At 43.6% G+C, this 24,806-nt stretch overlaps 1 protein-coding gene across 1 annotated transcript in view; it reads left to right on the top strand.

Moving 5' to 3' along the window:
- The window catches only part of LOC126470152 (sorting nexin-7-like), a 144,413-nt gene that overhangs the window by 30,765 nt on the left and 88,842 nt on the right, over positions 1-24,806 (top strand). Inside the window, exons 4-5 of the mRNA XM_050097770.1 lie at positions 17,719-17,883; positions 17,966-18,161. Of these exons, the coding sequence (XP_049953727.1) occupies positions 17,719-17,883; positions 17,966-18,161 (361 nt within the window). The remainder of the gene's footprint in view (positions 1-17,718; positions 17,884-17,965; positions 18,162-24,806) is intronic.

The following is a 24,806-nucleotide window of genomic DNA, read 5'->3' as shown; positions in this document are numbered from 1 at the left end:
AAAGCTGTTGAATCCCGTGCCGATACCCCAGCCCTCACCCTGTTTTTGAGTGCCTATCACACATTGATTGACAGTTGTAGCCACGCTGAGTTGCTGCACGGATGGCAGTTGCAGACCCTGCTTCATCTCCTGACACCACCTACTCCTGCACCCTACTCCCAGCTGTCCCATTTACAATATTACACACTTACCATCCTCCCTTCCCAAAACTAACAGTCGAGGAGTACAGGTGTTTACTATACCTTCTTGCCATCTCCCAAGGCACTGTCCAGGGCATCTCCACCTAAATGTGCGTTTTTCGGGTTGGGAAGGGGGGGGGGGTAGGTAGGTAGGTAGGTTGTCTGCCCCTCAGAGGAGATGCACTTAGGTAGCCATTGGAGGGTATTTTGGCTGCACTGTGCAGTGCTCACACAGTGAGAGTGCCACTGTATCAACATTGGAGTTTGGTGACCAACGCAGTTTCATGTGACTGGTAATTAGGCGGCTGTGTGGAGCTTGTCTAGGTTGTTTGTCCTTGTCCTGGTTTGTTGTCTTGTTCCCAGTCTGCCGCATTTTGTTCGCCTGCCATTAGTTTGGGTTACTCTTCCACTGGCGGCTCTCCTGCCTAGTGGCTTCCTCTGTTTCTCCATTCTTCCAGAACTCTGAAGTGACCGCCGATATTTTGCAACCCATGGATATAGTGATAAGAGCTTCTCCATGTTCAGAAATAATTAACACCTTTCTGGACTTTACTTCAACCCATTTTCGTATTACTGTCCATCTTACTGGATGAGGGTGAACCATTTAATGTCATACCGCGCATTTGTCCTTACTACTAGTAGTTGAAACAACATGTGTAACTTTGTTGTAGCAATAATTACTTCCATGTTTGCTATGTGGTAAAACATTTTTCTCCAACACATCTACTACATGCCATAGCTTTGCAGGGAATTCTTCTTTTGCTAGTTGCAACCGTGTCAAGAATTATGGTGGCAGTAACACAGAACTTAACTGTATGTTTAACGCATAATAGACTGCTTTCTGTTGTGACCTGACTTCAATTCTTGCATCGTTGAACTGATCTGCCAATGCTTGTAAGAGACTGGCTATTGCTAGTTTGCTATTCAGTAAGCTCAGCTGTGTTTGTTGTATTTCTCCTAAATCACTGTTCACAGCTTTCATCATATCCCATGTGTATTGGGTCAACCCCATGTTAACTTGTTTACCACCCAGAATGCCTTGCTCTAAGTTTGACAATTGCCTCATAGGCCATCCTACTATAGTTTTGGTAGCGTTTTCCAACGTTTGCACTTGCCTAACTGTGTTATTCAGCTCCCGGACATCATTATTTGCTGTCCCAAAAACTGTTTTTAAGATATTTCTCTCTTGTGTCCAACCAGTCTCTCTCTCTCTCTCTCTCTCTCTCTCTCTCTCTCTCTCTCTTTCTCTCTTTCTCTCTTTCTTTTTTTCTCTCCCTATGAACTAATGGCTGCTGTGCGATGTCAGTAATTTGCATCAGTTGAGCTCTCTGTTTGCCATATGACAGCCTCTGTTGCTAGTGTTCATCGTGCACCTTGGTGAGAATTTTGTTACCCTTCACTTCAAAATGCAGCTGCACGAATGCTACCTGCAATCTATGACCTTTGTTTCTTAGCTCCCACATATCAATTATCAATCTCAGTGTCCATTGGTGACTCATACGCATTGCTTCTCCATTGATGCTGTCAAGCCACATGTGTATTATCACACCGATCCCATTGCTCTTGGGGATTCGCCACCTAAGGAATGGGACTTCTGTCATCCCCTCTGTCCTTCGAAAACACATGTATGTATGGAAACAATTAAGAAATAATGCATGACTATTGTAGAACCATAACAACTCGTAGTGAAACACTGAATACATTTGAAAAGAATAGAGAAACTCGTAGGCATAACACAACTAAACTTAAATACTGCTGTTTGTTGTGTGATCTTAATGCATAAGGTACACTGTGCATTCTTCTTGTCTAATGGTATATGCTTCCAAACTTTTCTAGTCATTTTCATGCACCCTGACTCCATCGTTGGGACTTGTGACAATGCATCCACCATATCTATAAAGGGATTAACTTTACTCACATGGATGATAGACATTTTAGTCAAAAACTACACTTTAATGTTTACTGGAGAAGTCCTCTTGATGACCTTATGAGGATACTGATAATTAGTCAGAATTTTTTCTTCTTTCCTGTAGGCATTTAGGGGTTGGGGACAACATGCAGCTCTTTGCACAAAAGGCACAAAACCCTTTACCTATTGTTCAACATAACCTTTCCTGGTTCACCACCAGAATCTTTCTGCTACATGTCTGTTGGTCTTGCTCAGCATCCTCCATGACATGACAACACGTGGTAATGCATAGATGAGTTTGGGTGCCCATCTTGTTAACCAACTCAACGGGTCTTTTAGCACCAGCAACCATTTTAACCCTCCAGCAGGTGGCCTATTGTTGTCACATGAGCAAATTTACAACATGGGCAGTTGTCACTAAAAACAAGCCTGTGCTGAACAAACTATTATATTTATAACAAAAACTTTTGCTCCTTTAGTTTTTTTAATAACAGTTCAGCCAGTTATTCTGACATATGTTCACTTTCACAACACCTTCTCGAAACTGAGTAACAGGTGCATATTTTATCTTCGATGTCAATGCCACCTTTTGTCACATTGTAGTTAGTTATGATTTCCAGTTTGTGTGATTCCTCAACTGTCGCCATGTCATGCATAGTGGACAAAAGTATGGCAGAACAGTTTTTATGAGGAACATAAGGAACTAAGGTCTTAACCTGCTGAAATCCAAACATTACACTTTAAGTTTTTCATGTTTTGTTTGGGAGAAATTCGGGAGGGATTTCACATCTGTTCTTGCCCATTGTACCAATACAAGTGATTTTCTTCTGCGACAAATATTCAGAAAGGAGTTAGCTTGTGTACTAATTGTCGGTTGTAAGGTTCCTGTTAGTTTTCTAGAGGCACGAGAAGTCTTTCACTCAGGAGCATTAGATACCAGATATTGCCCCTATGATGCATGTCACAGCATGCATGTTACTGCAATAAGATGTTTTTGCATCACGAAGTGTAAACATTTTATCCTTTGTTTAGCTGGTTTGCTGGGAATGTACTGAATTCATCCACAATGGTCTCCGAAAGGATGAAGCAATTCATCTCTTGTGGTGAATTCGCCCAGGTTGTAAGAACTTTGACATTAGGCAACAAAAGTGTCCATTACTGTATGAACTGCAGCCAGCTTACCAGTTTTTTTTTCCCTGTAGTTCCTTGTTTTCATGTCATCAAACCACATACAGTGCAGAAGGAACAAAAACCTTCTGTAACTTATTGCAACTCTGATCAGTTGCATTCCCATTCCATCTGCTGCCCAGACTCCCAATACATTAGCATGATGGCCTTTTCTGGTTCCAGTTAAAAATTAAAAAAAAAAAATAAAAAACCCAAACACAGTCCTTCTTCTATGTCTCGATGTCCAGTCTATTGCATGGGAATTGATGTGTGCATCACTGTCTATTTATATACGTATTGATATAGTTCATGAATTCATCAATAATGTCAAGATTAGTTATTTTCAGGAAAGCACTAACTTCATCAAAGATATCCATCATGTTTCTCTTTGGATCTGGTAGAATTTGCAGAATGTTTTTTCTCTTGGTTTTTGACGTAGCATACTTGCTTTTACAGTGTAACTTTGTTTTTTCCAATAAAGAACTTCCAAATATCTGCTATCTCTTTGAGATCACCTTCAAGTTCAGGTTCACTGCCATGCTACTCGTACTCATTATTTTCGTTATTCAAATCCATTTCACTTTCCTTGAGGTCTGAAAACTCTGGATAGACTTCATAATCACTTTCTTCAAGTTGTTTGCAAATTTCCTTGTCTGACACACCCTCTAATCTCAGGAAATGAATAAATAAATTCAGATGCCAGTGTAACCAAATTAATATTTATTAATGAGCTTCTATACAAAATAAAAGAACAGTGAATAAGTAAAGTTAAGTTTTTATTACAGTTTCCTCTGCATATTGAGTGCCGAAACAAGACTTGCAACTGCGACACCAGCAGGCGCACATTGCACATTTTACAGCATTCAGCAGCTCATTGCTTCAGATAACAAACTGCGAAAGCTAATCAAAGGAACTGAAACCACTTCAATATTGTTGAGAAAACATCAATAATAGGATACACAGAAGTGGTGAAGCAGTAGCTCAAGGTTAGGCAGAAAAACCACTACTGTTGTACTTTTTACAACAGTGCGCCCACTCGAGGGTCAATGAAGCATGGTCTGTGACAATCTTAAACTTCAATCCATATAAATAGCAACAAAAGTACATCCTATATTGGAGCAGTTATATTCCACTTTATAAAATAACTTCATACATACAAGGTGCGTTCCATAAGTAATGCGACCAAATCAATAAAAAATCATTTATTGAATATATTAGTAGAAATAATGAGAAATTTTCAAAATAGCACCCTCTTGTGTTGATACACTTCTGGAGGCGGTGTTTCCATGCCTGGAAGGCATCCTGGAACGTCTTTTCCAGAATGTCCTTTAGAACTGATGTTACATGCGCCTGGATGCTTTCAATCGTGTTCCAATGTTTTCCTTTCATGACTCCATTTAATTGAGGAAACAAAAGAAAGTCAGCGGGGGCCAGGTCAGGACTGTAGGGAGGCTGAGGGACCAATGGGGTCTTGGTCCTGGCCAGGAAGTCGTTTACAATGAAGGCGCTGTGACTCGGTGCGTTGTTGTGGTAAACTTTCCACGTGTCCTTGATGTCGCTTTGGCAGTGCGAGACCCTTCTTTTCTGGCTTTTGAGCACTTCCAAGTAGAAAGCTGAGTTCACTGTAGTCCTGGTAGGTACGAATTCGTGGTGGACAATGCCTCTGATATCAAAGAAAACAATGAGCATGGTTTTGATCCTGGACTTGCTCATGCGTGCCTTCTTGGGATGGGGCGATGATGGGGTGTGCCACTCTGAACTCTATCTTTTTGTCTCAGGGTCGTACTCAAAATTCCACAGCTCATCACCAGTGATAACTGAGTTTAAAAAATGAGGCTCATTTTCACGCATTTCCAACATTTTCTGGCACCGAAGCACTCACATGTGCTTGTGTTCGTCGGTCTACACTTTTGGGACAACTTTGGCACACACCTTTCTCATGTTCAAATCTTCAGTCACAATGTGGAAAACTGTTGTTTTTGACATGTTTAGAGTTTGTAGTATCAAGTGAAGGCTCAGCCGTCTGTCAGAGTTCAAACAATCGCGCACACGTGTCACATTTTCATCGAGTCGTGCAGTTGATGGGCGTCCACTGCGAGGTTCGTCAGTGATCTCCTCTGGGCCCTCCATGAACGACTTGTGCCTTCGGAAAACTTGTGATTTGGACAAGCAATCATTCCCGAAGGCATGCTGAAGTAATGGAAGTGTTTCGGTGGTGGACTTCACAAGTTTAACGCAAAATTTGATAATGTACCGTTGCTTTACAGAATGATACATTGTGCTGTGTTACATAACCTCAAAACGGGTTGGCAGAAATGCACATCCTGACTCTCAAGGAGCTCACAGCTGAATGAGACAGAGCGTTTTGAAGCTAACACCGCCCTCCACTTAGCCCAGCCAGTTACAATATTCTGTGGTGTACCGTTGCATCAGAAAAAAATTGGTCACATTACTTATGGAACGCACTCTGTATGCCACTGGGTGTTCCTGGCCATCAGTGTTCTGGCTCAAAATACAACCAACTGCTCCATTGCTTTGATTACAGCATAGAATAAATTCCTTCTCAAAATCAGGAAAAGCTATTACCGGATCAGAAACTAATGCTGCCTTCAATGCCTCAGATGCTGGTTGAAATTCTCCTGTCCAGTGGAATTTCAGGCCCTTCCTCAACAACTGAATCAAGTGTTCTGTAATCTGTGCAGAATTTTTTATGAGTTTTCAATAATAATTGCATAAAGCCAGGAATGACTGTGGTTGCTTTGTTCTTTGTGGCACTGCGAAGTTCCGGATTGCCTCTGTTAGGTGAAGATCAGTTGGAACACCTTTCCCACTAATCACATCCCCACGGTAATTTACCTGTGTTTGTGCAAAATGACACTTGTCTGTGCTAAGTGTTAGATACGCAGATCACAACCTGCTGAATAAATTGTCCAAGCATATGACTTGCACGCATACCCTTTGGAAATATATTATCCAAATATATCATTCAAGTTTTCAGTTTCAACCCATATAAAACTCCATCCAGTAACCTTTGGAACATGTCTGGTGTGTTTTTCAGCCCAGAGAGCATCCATTTATGCTTCTAATATCTACTTGGTTCTGTGAAAGCTGACTTTGGTCCATCCTCAGGGACTACCTCCAGCTGGTGGCTCCTGCTTCTCAATTCCATTCATGTAAAGTACTGGCACTGTCATAGGTATAAAGTACTGCCACAGTCCTAGGTTGTTTCTGTAATACTAGGGACTGGATATGCATCCACATTTTATTACTAGTAATTGCAACATAATCTCTAATTCCTGGTACCATCTGTTGACTTTTTCTGTAGGACATCATCATTTCTGCCGTGTGGGCTATCACTGTACTGTGTAATACCTTCCACTACCTGCTAATCTGTAAACTTCATTATGGATTGAAGGTGCCTCACTGTGCTGTACAGCTTCCTATAAACTAGTTCATTGTTCAGTGTAGATATATGGTGCTGCATAATCACTATTGCTGATAAAGTACCCTTCGTGTTAAATAAATCCCCAAACTGTAGTAACAAAACTCCCATTGCCTTCCGATAAGTGCATTGCAAGTGACCTATCATTTTTGGTAATCCTGGTGCATCGAGAGACTGCTTGCAGATCTTATCACCTGACCTATCAATACCTTCCTCATCTAAAACCTCTAATGTGGCAGTCATTAGGTCCTTTGACAGACCAATGATGTCCATGCTGAAGTTAGCCAGGCTTCAGGAACCATAAACTCACTATTAATATTACTTACGTACACTACACTTCTATGCACGAAGCAATGCATTCTACGTAACTGTTTATTTTCCTATAGTGGCTCCACTACATATAACGCTGCCTTTGGCAAATTGGTATCAACGGAAACCCACGCTAGCTTCCCTGTACCTGCTGGTATTTTATCTTGAGAAACAGTCTCTAGGGTTTTTTTTTTTTTTTTTTACATGTGAAGTTCCATGGGACCAAATTGAGGAGCAAATCTCAAAGGTGATGGAATATGTCAGTACATGAAATTACAACATAAAAGTAATAACAGATAAAAATAAAATGTTTATGAAACCGAAAAAAGTCCATCCATAAGTTTAAGTAAACTCAATCAACAATACGACAAGAATCAGCTTAATTTTTCAAGGAACTCCTCGACAGAAATGAAGGAGTGACCCTTGAGGAAACTCTTCAGTTTCGATTTGAAAGCACATGGATTACTGCTAAGATTTTTGAATTCGAGTGGTAGCTGATTAAAAATGGATGCAGCAGTACACTGCACACCTTTCTGCACAAGAGTTACGGAAGTCTGATCCAAATGCAGGTCTGATTTCTGCCGATTATTAACTGAGTGAAAGTTGCTTATTCTTGGGAATAAGCTAATATTGTTAACAAGAAAGGACAATAAGGAATATGTATATTGGGAGGCCAATGTCAAAATACACAGATTTGTGAACAGAGGTCGACAAGAGGTTTGTGAACTTACAGCTTTTATTGTCTGGACCGATGGTTTCTTAGCCAAAAATATCATTTTAGAATGGGAAGAGTTACCCCACAATATAATACCATACGACATAAGTGAATGAAAATAAGCAAAGTAGACTAATTTTCATGTTGGGTGATCACTCACTTCAGATACCGTTCAAATAGTAAAAATGGTAGCATTAAGTCTTTGAAGAAGATCCTGAACATGGGCTTTTCATGACAGTTTACTATCTATCTGAACACCTAGAAATTTGAACTGTTCAGTTTCACTAATCATATCCCCATTATGTGAAATTAAAACGTCAGGTTTTGTTGAATTGTGTGTTAGAAACTGTAGAAACTGAGTTGTATGGTGATGTAGCATTAGTTTATTTTCTACAAGTCGTGAACTTAGGTCACAAGCTGCACTATTTGAAACAGCGCGAATGTAACACACATCATCTTTTACTACCAAGCTAGTGTCACCAGCAAACAGAAATATTTTAGTTACTCTTAATAATAGAGGGCATATTATTTATATAAATAAGGAACAGGAATGGTCCCTGGGGCACCCCCCACTTGACCGTACCCCACTCAGACTCCATATCACAGCCATTCTCAACATTGTGAATAATTACATTTTGCTGTCTGTTGCTAAAGTAAGAGGTGAACCAGTTGTGAGTTACTCCCCATATTCCATAATGGTCCAACTTCTGGAGCAATATTTTGTGATCAACACAATCAAATACCTTAGTTAAATCAAATATATGCCTAGTGTTGGAAACCTTTCGTTTAAGCCATCCAATACCTCACAGAGAAAAGAGAATATAGCATTTTCAGTTGTTAAATGACTTCTAAAGCCGAGCTGTACATTTGATAGCCAATCGTGTGATATAAAATCATCAATTATCCTTACATACACAGCCTTTCAATAACTTTAGCAAACACTGATGGCATAGAAATAGGTCTAGGATTATCTACCTTATTCCTTTATCCCTTTATAAAAAGCGGCTTTACTACTGAGTACTTCAATCGTTCAGGAAATTGGCCATTCCTAAAGGAAAAACTACAAATATGGCTAAATACAGGGCTAACTTGTGCAGCACAGTACTGTAATATTCTGCAAGGCACTCCGTTATATCCATGAGAGTCCTTAGTCTTCAGTGATTTAATTATTGACTCAATCTCCCCCTTGTCCATATCACAGTAGAGTAACTAAATTTTTATTTAATTCACCAGCAATGCTCAGAAAATGGTTGTTAATTACTGTACATATATCTGATTTATCAGTAACACAAATATTTTTACTACAAACTGACTTTATATCAACGACCTTGTGCTGCTGATAACACACTTCCTTCACAACTGACCATATGGTTTTAATTTTATCCTGTGAATTAGCTATTCTATTTGCATACCAAATACTCTTTGCCTTCCTAATAACATTTTTAAGCACCTTTCAATACTGTTTGTAATGGGCTACTGTAGCTCAACTACTTTTAACGTTTTGACATAATTCCCACTTAATTCAGCATGATATCCTTATCCCACTAGTTAGCCACTCGGGCTGTCTATTACTGCTAGTGCCCCATTTAGAACATTATAATGGAAAGCAACTCTCAAAGAGCATGAGAAATATGTTAAGGAAAGCATTACATTTATTATCTATGTTATTGACACAATAAACACCTTGCCACTCTTGTTCTTTGACAAGGTTTAAAAAATCTCTCTATTGCTGCTGGATTAACTGTCCTACATAGTTTGTAATTATACGTGACATTTGTTTGAGTACAGAAGCCTTTTAGTGTTGAAATTTGTGCATCATAGTCTGAAAAGCCATTCACCCTTTTACTATCGGAATGCCCCTCTAGTAATGAAGAATGAGTAAAAATATTGTCTATGGCTGTGCTACTGTTCCCCTGCGCCCTAGTTGGAAAAAAACAGTCTGTGTTCACAGTTTAGTCGGCAACACCTTGATGACATGTGCACCTCTGTGACATTGCCTTGCTTGCAGCTATGTCCCCCAATGAAGACAAAATCCCACTGAGTTCTACTGTATACTGTGAAAGATAGATTTCAGCATGATGTTTGTTGAGAAGATCTAGTGCAAGAATTGCTGAATACTCTTCACCTACGTACGTTAACATGTCCACGTACTTCATGAACTATCTACACTCCTGGAAATGGAAAAAGGAACACATTGACACCGGTGTGTCAGACCCACCATACTTGCTCCGGACACTGCGAGAGCGCTGTACAAGCAATGATCACACGCACGGCACAGCGGACACACCAGGAACCGCGGTGTTGGCCGTCGAATGGTGCTAGCTGCGCAGCATTTGTGCACCGCCGCCGTCAGTGTCAGCCAGTTTGCCGTGGCATACAGAGCTCCATCGCAGTCTTTAACACTGGTAGCATGCCGCGACAGCGTGGACGTGAACCGTATGTGCAGTTGATGGACTTTGAGCGAGGGCGTATAGTGGGCATGCGGGAGGCCAGGTGGACATACCGCCGAATTGCTCAACACGTGGGGCGTGAGGTCTCCACAGTACATCGATGTTGTCGCCAGTGGTCGGCGGAAGGTGCACGTGCCCGTCGACCTGGGACCGGACCGCAGCGACGCACGGATGCACGCCAAGACCGTAGGATCCTACGAAGTGCCGTAGGGGACCGCACCGCCACTTCCCAGCAAATTAGGGACACTGTTGCTCCTGGGGTATCGGCGAGGACCATTCGCAACCGTCTCCATGAAGCTGGGCTACGGTCCTGCACACCGTTAGGCCGTCTTCCGCTCACGCCCCAACATCGTGCAGCCCGCCTCCAGTGGTGTCGTGACAGGCATGAATGGAGGGACGAATGGAGACGTGTCGTCTTCAGCGATGAAAGTCGCTTCTGCCTTGGTGCCAATGATGGTCGTATGCGTGTTTGGCGCCGTGCAGGTGAGCGCCACAATCAGGACTGCATATGACCGAGGCACACAGGGCCAACACCCGGCATCATGGTGTGGGGACCGATCTCCTACACTGGCCGTACACCACTGGTGATCGTCGAGGGGACACTGAATAGTGTACGGTACATCCAAACCGTCATCGAACCCATCGTTCTACCATTCCTAGACCGGCAAGGGAACTTGCTGTTCCAACAGGACAATGCACGTCCGCATGTATCCCGTGCCACCCAACGTGCTCTAGAAGGTGTAAGTCAACTACCCTGGCCAGCAAGATCTCCGGATCTGTCCCCCATTGAGCATGTTTGGGACTGGATGAAGCATCGTCTCACGCGGTCTGCACGTCCAGCACGAACGCTGGTCCAACTGAGGCGCCAGGTGGAAATGGCATGGCAAGCCGTTCCACAGGACTACATCCAGCATCTCTACGATCGTCTCCATGGGAGAATAGCAGCCTGCATTGCTGCGAAAGGTGGATATACACTGTACTAGTGCCGACATTGTGCATGCTCTGTTGCCTGTGTCTATGTGCCTGTGGTTCTGTCAGTGTGATCATGTGCTGTATCTGACCCCAGGAATGTGTCAATAAAGTTTCCCCTTCCTGGGACAATGAATTCACGGTGTTCTTATTTCAATTTCCTGGAGTGTAGTTTCAATACTGAAACTGAACAAAGTTGAACCCAACGACTCTACATTATTATCACCCACTTCATGCAATTTGTTATTTGGGGACCCAGTCTCCTCGTGCTTACAAGATCCAGACTGACAACTGATACATGCACAGCTATGTCCACCAAGAATTTGTTTTCCTTGCCTCTTACACAGCCTGACAAGCAGAATTCTGTCTGTGCATCTATATTTGCAATTCTATGTCTTAGTGAGAATTTGTGATGGTTGAAATAAATCCCATTTGCATTTAAAGGCTGCTACTGATGCCATTGCTTTCCCTTCCTATTCTTCCCACAATCCTGTGCTCGGTGTCCAGTTTGGCCACACTTGTAGCATTCTGGCTGCTGACACTGCTTCCATACCTACCCTTTACATCTGCACCTGTAACATTCCAACTGTGCAGAAAGAACTGCTGTGGGCCATATTTGTTCTAATCTCAGTGTCAGATTCCTCTAATTGCTTTGTGACACTAAGAACTGCAGTTAAATCCACAGGATTTTCCATTCTTACCGTATGTGACATCTCTGTGGAGATACCAAATAGAAAAAATCCAAAGCCCTATTTTTGGCTTCCCACAACAAGACACTATCTTTTTTCGCATTTTGCGTCAGTTGGCATGTTTGTACAGTGATCCTCTGGATCCTATCTGAAAAGGTTTCTGCAGACTCATTATATTTCTCTGCTAAGGTACTCAATTTTTTCCTAGAAAAAACCTTGTGGTGTTCTATTTTTGATAATTTTCTTGTAACCTGTCACTTAACCACTGGAATGTTTCTGCCTTACCATGAACTTCACAGTACAATATGTATGTATTTGCTTCACCTGTCAATTGTAAATTAGCCACGTGGAGAGTAATCTCGTCTGACCTACCGCTCATTGTGGCGGTAGCCCTAACATTGTCAATGAATGGTGTATGTCCTCTGCTGCGATGCCAGAAAAAGTTGTTATTACAGGGTGTTCAGCATCCTGGAAAACAGGGAGTTTTTTTGTTCTGGAAAACTTGGGGAACTCAGGGAATTTTTGCAGTTTTCCTAAAAACCCTGGAAAAGGTATGGTGCCTCATTTGATTTTGGGCACAGGCATTTGCTTGCCTTCTGCTTGGCTTGATGAAGTGCCGTGCTCACTGTTCACACTCTGCTCAGTGCTGTGAGACCACCCTCCGCCATGGTTTTGGCATCCTCCAACCCCTCCCCTCACTCAGTCCAGTGCAGTGGCCAGTCAACCAACACGTCCTGGCAGAGTCCAGACAAGCTGTGTGGAGGTATGTTGTTGTTGACATTGAATAGCTTGCATGCCTATCACTGCAGCCTGGCCTTGCTACTCTTGTTCGTTGATGTGTCGTGATTTTTTTGTATTTGTGACACAATGTGACCAGCAAGGATCTGTGATGAGTATTTGGTGTGACTTACATTTATATCTGTGCAAACATACTGCCTTATTTGCTAACATGATGTTATCATGAAGATGTGTGCTTTTAGGGGAGTTTTTGGCCTATTCAGATACATTTATTTTGAACCAGGAATACTAGAGCATTATAGGTTTGCATACAGTACATTTTTTTGGGATACATACCGAAAAATTACTGTTGTACATGCCAACAGCTCTGTCTAATTGCATTGTATATGAATAAGATTGATTATAGAACGAGCAGTTATTGGGTTTTGTTGTGCAATTGTTTGTTAAATTAGTATTGAGATGATGCCTGCAGTGCAGTGTAGGTGGCCGGAGGGTGTGTGGGGACTGTGGGCGTAGGCGCCTAGGACATGGAGGGGAGGGGGTGATTCTTAGCATCTTTTCTATCCTCACTGGCTAACGTCCACAATGCTGGTGAGAGTCTTAGTCAACATAAACTACTTTCAGTTACTCACATGCAAGGAAGATTTTATTACCTTATTTTGGATCCACTCAGGGAGAGATGTAGACAAGAAGGTGGGGCGGAAGTTGCTCATAGGAAATAAAAATGCACAGGTTGGGACATTTTTTAGTGGCTTTCTTTCTTTGTGAACTCTTGGCCACATCTCACTACTTGTTCAGGTGCGGTGCTCTCTAATGCATATGTTACCTCAGATCTTACTTGATAAACTGGAAGTGTGCATTCAACCCCTGCTGGACTGAGGATCCAGAATTTAGGTGGCTCACAAAGCACACGTGTGAAAAATTCAGTGCCTGTAAAACCAACTTCTCACTCAGCAGTATAGGCAGCAGGCCTTGTCCAGTTATACTAGGAAAAGAAGCGTGCTGGGCTTGAGGCTACTGGGAAAGTTAGTGTGTATATACATGCTAATTGCCACAAATGGCCATGGCCTCAATGCTAATGCACCAGACGTAGCCCCTGCAGAGCCACCTGCCATCTCTGGATGCACTCAGGTGATTATCTCTGACAATGGAAAGGACAATCCTGATGGTGCCCTTGATTTGGGGGTGCAGGTACACTGGAAAATAAAATTATCAGTTTTAATGAAGAAAAGTAGTATTTCTAATTAGCCTCCATGTATTTTTAGTCTGCAGGGAGTGCATCATGCAGTTGTGATGTGTCCCAGCAGCCAGGTGTTACCCCAAGCCAGTTAAAACAAGCACCTTGTGCGGGAACTTCTGGACAACAACCAACAATGCTAGATTACATGCAGAGGGATGCTGTAAATGAAGGCAAAGATTCATTTGTGTCTGTTGGCTACTGCATGACTCCAATCTTCTCAGGACACTGGCATGTTGTGAATCTCTCACCAGATTTCCCAGACAGTAACATTGCCTCCAAAATGCAGCTTCAAAACCCAAAAGTAAGTTATGGCATTGCGTTTGGATGGGAGCCATTTTTCACTAAACAAATACAGGAGAGAGTTGCTGCCTGGTACATGCTAGTGATTGAGATTGATCTCTTTGTACAATTTTGGGATAGTGCATTGGACCAGATTTTGAGCAGATACCTCACTTTAGTGTTTTTGAGAAAAAGTACTGCAAAATATTTAGTTGAAGGATTTGAGGCAGGAGCATCCCAATATGAGGTAAATTTTAAAAAGGCAAGTTGTTTAGGTGTCCATGGATGACCCTAATGTTAATAAGGCATTCCTAAGAGAGATAGAAAGTGAAATCAAAGTTGAGGGTGATCCAGAGGGTCCTATGTTTTTGGGCTTTGTGACATGTGACATGGTGACTTTAATACAGGTTGTACTAGCATTGGTTTGACTCTTGTTTGTTAAGTTTCTGAGATCTGTACGTAATGCATTTAAAAATGCTCCCTCATGCCAAACTAATTTCAATAATATTACAAGCACCTCTGTTTTTCAACAAACATTTTTTGCTGTTTGGTGGGTGGAAAATAAAATGGTATCAGTCTGGACTCAGCAGATATTAACATATCTTGGCATTCCAGAATGAGTGACTTGCATTTATGAAAATTTCGGATATATTGCTCGCCTTTCTTATTTCTTTACGAAGGTCACTCCATGTTTAGTCCCAGAAGTGGCAATTAATGCTGACCATGAAAAGAGACAATTAGACATAGCATTGGCACATCCCACTACCTTAAAATGCTTTGGTGGTCAGGAGGCTGACGCCATTGCCCATGAGTTCCAAAATCTAATGGAGATCGTGTCAGTGAAGGAAATCCTCAAAGAATTTGATGGGGATGGTGTTTGCATCACTCAGTTCTGGGTGATGGTCATCAGGCTCGTAATTGGACATGAAGATGTGAAAAGTTTTATCAAGGTTGCTTTCGGTCTCTTCCATAGCAATGCCAGCCATGAGAAAGAGGTTTCTCTGATGATTTCATTCTGGTCAAAAAATTGACTGAAGCCTCTCTCATAGATGTTGGTGCTGCTCACGATGCAGTCAGGGTCACTGGAGGTGATGGATATGTAACTATCACAAAGCAGTTAATACACAGCCTCCATAATGCACATGGTAGGTACACTGAAACAGGAGCAGAGAAAAGGACAGCTGACAAGTCCTCAAAAGGAAACGAGAAGAAGAAGAAGAAAGTGATTAGAGAAAAGCTAAGAGCTCTACCAAGTATGAAAACAAAACTCATGGGAAGTGCTGAGAAAGAGGTTTCTCAGATTGAAGTCATAGTTCTCTCACTAAAAACTACCTGCTTGTGACTTCACTTAATGTCCATGTATGTGGCCTTACCAGGCTAGTGTATTATTGTTTCTCCTATAGTCATTTTGTTCAATTGGTATTTAGATTTTTTCTTCAGATCTCTTCAATGAAAGGGTAATTTTTTACTGAAATATTTAATGCTTTTCAATTTTATGTCTGTATGCTCCCAGTAGCTGAGTGTTCCTAATTGACCACCCATCAGAACCGTGAATATGACCCCCAAGAATACATACATACTTGTGTTGATCCATTATGCCTTCTAGAATGATGTAATCACCCAAGGAATGCCCAAAAACATTCCCCAGAACATAACACTTGGTCCTGGATCCTTCTGATGATTTGCTTTCAGACGTTTTATGCGTTCATGCATACAGCCATCTATTTGATGTAGCATAAAACTCGATTAATCTGAAAGTTCACCTGTTGCCACTCAGTGGACATCCGGTTGCTGTATTGGTGTGCAAGTTCCAGCCTTTGTCCTCAATGAACAGCAATCAGCATAGGTGTGTGGACTAGGTGCCTGCTACAGAGGTTTATACGCAGCAATGTTCACTGAATGGTCATTGATGAGGCTTTGTTGTTAGCGCTGTGGTTTATCTGGGCAGTCAGTTCCTGAATACAGGGTGTGGCACTTAAATACAGACAAATTTCAATTTGAATTTCCTGCCGTATCGTAGTTCCACCAGAGGTAGTGGTTGATGTTGTTGAAAGCCATAGGCATCTAGTAAAGAGTTAGAACCTAGAAATGACAGAGATGTTACAGACAAGTGGGGAGTACAACCGTAGAGTCGCAGTTATCGAAAGCCTTCGTGCTAGGTGTTCGCCCACTGAAATAGTTAGATTCTTCAGGTACTCGAGATCAACTATTTATGATATTGTGGCCAAGTATAATGATTCGGAGAACTCTGGGTAAGGTTCTGCTAACCTGGTGGGTTAACCTCGTTCGAGGAAATACGTCACGAACTGCGGCAGTCGTCGAAAAGGCTCAGGCGCTGATTTTGGAGGACCCGGGGCCATCACTGAGGAAATTGGCATCAGTATTGAGTGTCAGCAAGCGAACAGTGCATCAGAAGTTAGAGGAGGACCTCATACAAGCCATTTAGTTCAAAACGCTCTCGGGTAACGTTGACGTGTTCTGGTCAAAGGAGTTATGGCCTACGAATAGCTCGGATTAGAGCCCCCTCAATTATTATGTGTAGACCGTAGTTGAAAGAGTTACCAGTAAGATGAGGCACCCCCATCTGTACACACCACTACTGAAGCAGCATCCACAAATGTGGATAGCGCTGTTTTAAAGAGCACATGCAATTGCTTCAGGACGAGATTGGAGGCAGTCAATGCGGCCGAAGGGGGTTGCATCGAGTAATGTTACTCTTGAAGGATAACACTACTTATAAATAAAAGAATTTTCATTTTCTTTTGTATTTTGTTATAATAAATTTGCTTTTTAAAAAATGTTTCATTTGTCCGGATTTAAGTGCCACACCCTGTAATTGCGCGTCTATTCACCCATACACACCTCCATAGCTGTTGTTCAACCCAATCTTCTGTGGCCTGTGGTGCACCACTGTTACGTCTACTCCGGTTATGGATAGTGTCATTTTGCCATGGACAATATACTTTAACCATGCGTCTATCTCAAACTACAATTCCATTTTCAAAGTCTGTTAATTCCTGCTGTGGGGCCATAAGCATGTTGGAGACCTTTTCATATGAAACATTTAGTACAAATGACAGATCTACCAATGCACTGCCCTTTTATACCTTGTGTATGTTACACTTCTGCCATTTGCATATATTCATGTTTCTATCTCATGGCTTTCATCACCTCAATGTATTACCCAACTACTGAATGACTAATATATGCTCTGCCACTGCTACAATAATATAATGAATAGGGAGCTTTGATGAGCCTTTACTAGCTAACTGTTGGCTCAGCTGTTGGTTCTAGTCCATAAGCTGTAAGTGGAAGACAATGATGGTTGACACCGAGATTTTTGATAGGCTGTGCAAGGGGTGAAATACATGGGATTTAACTTCACTGACTTTTTACATGCTTGAATTAATATAAAATAGTTATTTACTGCAAGTTCCTCATGTAACATGATTCCGATGCATTCCATAGTCTCCTGGCACCCACTATTCACTAGCTAGTGTGAACTAGAATGGGCTACATAATAAATTTTATATTGATATTTGAACATGACTGTTGTATTAATAATTAAAAACATAATTTATTTTCTATTATGTAGTTATTGTGAACAGTGATTGCATTTTCATGTGTTACAGCCCCTTCCAGCTAAACACACCTTAATAGCTCAGTTGGATCGGTACTCAAAAGAGTTCATTATAGCAAGAATGGCTCTTCTCCATCGCTTTCTTAATAGAATTGCAAGTCATCCTGTTCTGAGCTGTAACTTGAGTCTCAAAATATTTCTGACTGCAAAACCATCAGTGAGTATATAAAATGTGTGGTGGATCTTTCTGTTGACAGCCCTGCATGTAATAGTAATATTTTATTCATTTATTGCTGCAGGAATTTTCAATACACCGTAAATGCCGACTCAGTCTTCTTGGAAGAGTGTCAAACTCTTTGCAGAACTTGGCTTCAGTGTACATGATGCATCAGAAGAATTCAGAGTTTGACCGTATTAGGGACTATTTGACATCACTTGGAGAAAAACTTACAAATATAGACAAAATAGCACAAAGGATTCAAAAGGAAAGACAAGGTAAATGTAAATGTGCTACCTTAATTTCTCTCTCTCTCTCTCTCTCTCTCTCTCTCTCTCTGTCTCTCTGTCTCTCTGTGCACATGCATGCACATACGTATGCACGTGCATGTGTACTATGTCCTCTTTGCCTTTATGTTGTTATTTACTTGTAAACATCCCTGTTTCACTCACAGATGGAGTGAGGGGAAGAAAGATTGTCTACAGGTCCCTTCCAAGCCCTAATTTCTCCTATCTTGTCTTTGTGGTTTATGCAAAATGTACATTGGCAGCAGTTGAATCATTCTGCAATCAGTCACAAATGCCAGTTCTCTGAATTTTCTCAATAGCGTTTTGTGAAAGGAATGTCTTCCCTCCAGGGACCCCGCCATTTGGGTTTACAACCATCTCCATAGTACTTGTGCGTCGACCGAACCTGCCAGTAACATATCTAGCTGTACACCTCTGAATTGATTCAATGTCTTCCTTTAATTCGAGTGGGTAAGGATACCAAACATGAACAGTACTCAAGAATGGGTTGCACTTACGTTGTATACCCAATCTCCTTTATAAATGAGCTACACTTTCCTAAAATTCTCCCAATAAACTGAAGTTGACCATTCACCTTCCCTACTCCCAACCTTATGTGCTTCATCCATTTTATATTGGTTTGCAACATTATGCCTAGATCCCCCCAGGGGTCCACAACTCTTTTGTGGATACATGCGTAGCGAGCACGGGACCCTGAGCTAATGTGGCCCTCCTTCCTTTCCGGGCTGCATATCTTCCTTTTCCGCATCCTTCCCCATCCCCATCCCCATCTCTGCACCCCCCCCCCCCCCCCCCCCCGGCACCTCCACCTCTTTCCTTCCCTTTCTCCCCCTCTGGGCTCTGGGAGTATGTTTTGTGCCTACGTCCGGAGACGGACGCTCGAAAATGTAAAATAGTGTCTCTTCTTCGCTTTCTCTGCTGGCAAGTCTTTGTCCTTCCCTTGTCATTCTCTTTTCCTTTCCTCTTCTCTTCACCCATTTCTTCGCTGCGGCATTTGAAACCACTCTTCTTTCCTTTCCCTTTCTTTGTTTCTCCCTTTCTCTTTTTTCCTCCCTGTGTGTGTCTGAAGGCCAGCCCACGCATTCCCATGCATAGCTGGTGACAAGGTAACACGTAATTCCCTACCCCGAGTAGACATGTAGGACACGTACGTACCCTCTGGTAACGGCCAGTCCCAGGGAGGAGTGATTACCCGAGCTGATACCTTCCGAAAGTGCCGATTGGTTCCTCCGTCCGTTTCTTGGGAGGTGTGACCTGAGGTGTGAACAATCATCTAAGGCGGGAGTGCCCTCAGTGAGGGCCCCCACAAGGAAGGAGCACGCCATCGGAGACGTCGGTAATCATGGGGGATACTTCCGCAATGGTTTCCTCATAATCTACTATGTCTGCTCACAAGCGTAAGTTCAATGAGTCTCAGCCACAGACAGTTCTTCCATCGTTGCCACAGTTCCTTATTGTTTCTCGGTCAGACGAAGGTCACGACTTCTCCACGGTCAACCCTTTCATTATTCAGAAAGGTGTCGACGCAGTTGCAGGCCCTGTAAAGTCTTGTTCCAGATTACGAAATGCTACCTTGTTGTTAGAAACAGTCAGTGCCCTCCAGGCACAAAAATTGCTGCATACTTCACTGCTACACACCTTCCCTGCCCGGGTAGAAGTGCACCGCACTTTAAATTCATCACCTTGGGTTGTTCATACACGCTCCCTTGACGGATTGTCCGACGAGGAAATTCAAAACTACCTGTCTGACCAGGGCATCACGGCTGTTCATAGAGTCATGAAAAGGGTTGAGACGAACATTGTTCGAACCCGTATTGTCTACTTGACATTTGATAGAGTTCAACTCCCATCGAACATAAAAGCAGGCTATGAGATAATTTCCGTTCGCCCTTACATCCCGAACCCTACGCATTGCTATCGGTGTCAGCGGCTCAGTCATACCAGCCAGTCCTGTTCCAATCCGGCCAAATGCGTTACGTGTGCCAAAGATGCCCATGAGGGTGCTTGTCCACCTCCATCCCCTCGTTTCATCAGCTGTATGGGTGACCACACTGCTTCCTCTAGAGATTGCCCCATTTTTAAAGACAAATGGCTCATTCAGGAAATCAGAGTGAAGGAAAAGGTGTTCACCTTTGCTGCTCGAAAGTTATTCGCCAGTCGAAAGCCCATTGTGCCTCACACAGGTAAATACAGCACTGTCCTTGCCTCCCCTCGGTCAACAAAGGAGGCAGTCACTCAGACTTGTAATCTCACCTATAGTGCCACGGTCGTCAGATCGGCCAGCACAAAGATCGCCCGTTCAGCCTCCCCACTCTCACCTGCTCACTCTATGGCTCACCTTTCATTGGGTTCTGCTAAATCTTGAGCCCCAAAATCAGACACCCAGACTTCCAAAAAAGAGCCTACTTTTGAAGATTTTTTACGTATCCCAACTTCACAACCATTGGTTCCTCCTTCATCTCAACACTCTGTTTCCAAAAAGGCTAATTAGAAACCCAGTTCCTCTCCTTCTCTGCCACAGTGTGTCTCATCTACAGCACTGGCTGGTGGTAACTGCCCTCGGCTGTCTTCTGTGTCGCTGAGGCGCACTGCTGGCGGCCAATCAACCAGCCGATCGCTGGTGGCAGGAGCTGCCCCTGAACAACCTATGGATCAGGATCTTCTGCCTTTGGCTGAATGCCGTTCCATGCTGTCGGCTGCAAGCTCTGAGCAGTCGTTAAGGGCAACTTTGGTCACATTCTTCCATTTTCTGTCCACCCTATGTCCATTATCCATTGGAATATCCACGGCATTCGAGCCAATCGGGATGAATTGTCGATCCTCTTACGATCCTACTCGCCGGTCATCTTTTGTCTTCAGGAAACAAAGATGTGTCCCCACGACCACTTTGTTTTCCCCCATGTTCAGTCAGTTCAATTTGATCTACCCTCTGTTGAAGGCACTCCAGCACATGGACTCATGATTCTTCTCCATGATACTCCCAATCCCCTTACACACTTCCTTCCAAGCTGTCGCTGTCCGTCTTTCCATTTCTGGATACATCTTCTCTCTTTGTACTGTCTACATTCCATCGTCCACACCAATGGCACGAGCTGATCTTCATCTTCTTGGTCAGCTTCCGCCCCCCTATTTACTGGTTGGGGACTTCAATGCTCACCACCCGCTGGGGTGATCTCCGAATCCTTGTTCGCGCAGCTCACTATTAATAGACGTCTTCCACCAAGCTGATCTTGTTTGCCTCAACACTGGGGACCCTACGTTTTTGTCTGCCTCCACGACAAATTTCTCTCATTTGGACCTTTCGGTCGGTACTGTACCGCTAGCCCGGTGCTTCGAATGGTTCGCTCTTGCTCATACACACTCAAGTGACCACTTTCCATGTGTCCTTAGATTGCAGCCACAACTGCCATATATATGCCCAAGACGCTGGAAGTTTGCCCAAGCCGATTGGACACTTTTCGTCTCTAGCGACATTCGATGACCGTCACTTTCCTAGTGTCGACGATGAGGTCACTCATATTACAGAAGTTATTCTTACAGCTGCAGAACGTTCAATACCTCGCACCTCCGAATTGCTCCGGCGCCGCCCCGTTCCTTGATGGAACGAGGCATGCCGCGCCGCAATACATGAGCGGCGACATGCTCTTCGCATTTTCAGACACCATCCTACTTTGGCCAACTGTATCTGCTACAAGCAGTTCCGTGTGTGATGCCGTCACGTAATCCGCGATAGCAAGAAGGCAAGCTGTGACTTCTTTACTAGCTCCTTTAACACCTTCACTCCCTCCTCGGTTGTTTGTTGTCGGATTCGGGGGTTAACTGGTGCGCCTAGTTTCTCCCCAGTCCCTGGGCTCACTGTCACGCATGATAAATTAGTGGACTCTGGTGCAATTTCTAACTCATTGGGTCAACACCTTGCTGAGATTTCGAGCTCTTCAAATTACCCGCCAGCGTTTCTCCCAAAGAAGCATGCAGCGGAAGTGCAACCTCTTGCCTTCTCCTCGCAGAATTGCGAAAGCTACAATACTGTTTTCTCCATGTGGGAACTCCAACATGCACTCTCTTCTTCTCGCTCTTCCCCCCAGGACCGGATGGTATCCACATCCAAATGTTGCTGCATTTATCATACCATAGTCTCCGCTACCTCCTTCACCTTTAATCAAATTTGGACCGACAGTACTTTTCCCAGACAATGGCGGGAAGCTATCGTCGTTCCTGTCCCAAAACCTGGAAAGGACAAACATCTCCCCTGTAGCTATCGCCCCATTTCTCTCAAGAGTAGTGTATGTAAGGTTTTGGAGCGTATGGTGAATTGTCATTTAGCCTGGTGGCTGGAGTCCTGAAGTCTTAACACCTGCCCAATGCAGTTTCCGAAAGCATCGTTCTGCAGTTGACCATCTTGTTGCTCTCTCCACTTATATCATGAACAATTTTCTCCGGAAACACCAAACAATAGCGATATTTTTTGATCTGGAGTGAGCATACGATACCTGTTGGAGGACAGGCATCCTCCGCACACTGTTCTCTTGGGGCTTTCGAGGTCGGCTGCCCCTTTTTATTCGTGAATTTATGGCAGAGCGCACATTTAAAGTGTGGGTGAACACTACTCTCTCCCGTACCTTCTCCCAAGAAAACGGGGTACCCCAGGGCTCCGTGCCAAGTGTTGTACTGTTTGCCATTGCCATAAATCCAATTATGGATTGTCTCCTTCCTGATGTCTCGGGCTCCCTCTTTGTGGACGATTTTGCGATCTACTACAGCTCTCAACGGACCAGCCTTCTTGAACGACGTCTTCAAGGATGTCTCGATCGCCTCCACTCTTGGAGCATCGAAACTGGCTTCTGCTTTTCTCCCAGTAAGACCATTTGTGTTAATTTTTGGCACCGTACGGAGTTTCTTCCGCCTTCCTTACATCTAGGCCCTGTCAACCTTCGGTTGGTGGACATCGCTAAGTTCTTGGGTCTTGTGTTTGACAGAAAACTGTGCTGGTCCTCCCACGTTTCCTATCTTTCGGCTCGCTGTCTGCGATCCCTCAACACCCTCCGTGTCGTGAATGGTACCTCCCGGGGAGTGGACCGAGTGGTCCTTCTCCGCCTCTATCGCGCCTTAGTGCGCTCGAAATTGGATTATGGAAGCATAGTTTATTCCTCTGCTCGGCCATCTATTCTTCGGCGTCTCAACTCTATCCACCACCGTGGATTACGTTTAGTGTTTGGAGCTTTTTACACCAGCCCTTATGCTGAGACTGCTGAACCTCCGCTGTCCAATCGGCAAGCTCTCCTTCTGAGTCGTTACGCTAGCCATCTGTCTTCCATTCCTAGAAATCCGGCCCATGACATTTTTTTCAACGCCTCCTTGGATTTAGGGTATGCTGGCTGCCCTTCCTTCCTACTACCACCGGGAGTCCGCTTCCATCAACTGCTCCATTCTCTTTCCTTCCACTTTCCTAAAACTTTCTTGACAACTTGGGGTACATCACCACCTTGGCTCCGGCCCCGGACCTGCCTGCTCCATGACCTTTGTCAATTTCCCAAGGATAGTACCCCTTCTCTTGTTTACTGTTGGGCATTTGCTGCTCTCTGCACACAAATGAAGGATGCCACGTTTATTTACACTGATGGCTCAAAAACATCGTTAGGTGTTGGGAGTGCCTATATTGTTGGCGACACCCCAAATCGATTTTGGCTTCCCGACCAGTGTTCGGCTTATACTGCGGAGCTTTGCACTGTTCTCCAGGCTGTCCAATACATCCTTCGCCATCAGCGGATACAATATGTTATCTGCTCAGACACTCTCAGCTCTCTCCTCAGTCTCCAAGCTCTCTACCCTGTACACCTTCTGGTCCACCGGATTCAGGACTGCCTCAACTTGCTCCACTTGGGGGATGGCTTTGTGGCGTTCCTCTGGATCCCAGGACATGTTGGAAATGAGGTGGCCGATATAGCGGCCAAGGCTGCAGTCTCTCTTCTTTGGCCAGCTATTCGCATGATTCCCTTCGCCAGTCTATGGTGTGTTTTATATCGTCGTCGTTGCTCTTTTATGGCATGCACATTGGTCGACACTTCCCAATAATAAATTGCGGGATGTGAAAGCTCTTCCTTGTGCTTGGACCTCTTCCTCCCAAACTCATTGTCGGGAGGAGGTAATTTTAACTAGACTCCGGATAGGGCACTGTCTTTTTAACCATCAACATCTTTTAAGTGGTGATCCTCCCCCACTCTGTCCCCACTGCTCTCAACTGTGGACGGTGAGACACCATTTAATTGAGTGCCCCTATTTTACTCCGTTACGTGCCCGTCTACAGCTGTCACCTGATATATCGTCAATTTTAGCAGATGACACGCGCTCGGCCGATCGCGTTCTCGAGTTCATTAGTGCCAGTGAGATGACGTCAGCAATCTGAAGCTCTTTTTGGGGACAAACAAACCCCCTTCTATTTTTGGTTTCCCCACTTTTTTGAGTTTTGCTCCCATTGCTTTTTTGTCACAGACCGGGCGCTAATGACCGTAGCAGTTTTGCGCTCTAAAACCATAACAAAAAAAGTCAAATTAACCGCCATTATAGTGGACACTCTACAATCTTCATAGTAGATATGACAACGACCAGTCATTAATA

The sequence above is a fragment of the Schistocerca serialis genome, chromosome 3 (genome assembly GCF_023864345.2).
Source record: "Schistocerca serialis cubense isolate TAMUIC-IGC-003099 chromosome 3, iqSchSeri2.2, whole genome shotgun sequence".
Taxonomy (NCBI): Eukaryota; Metazoa; Arthropoda; class Insecta; order Orthoptera; family Acrididae; genus Schistocerca; species Schistocerca serialis.
This window is presented reverse-complemented; position numbering and strand designations above follow the sequence as displayed.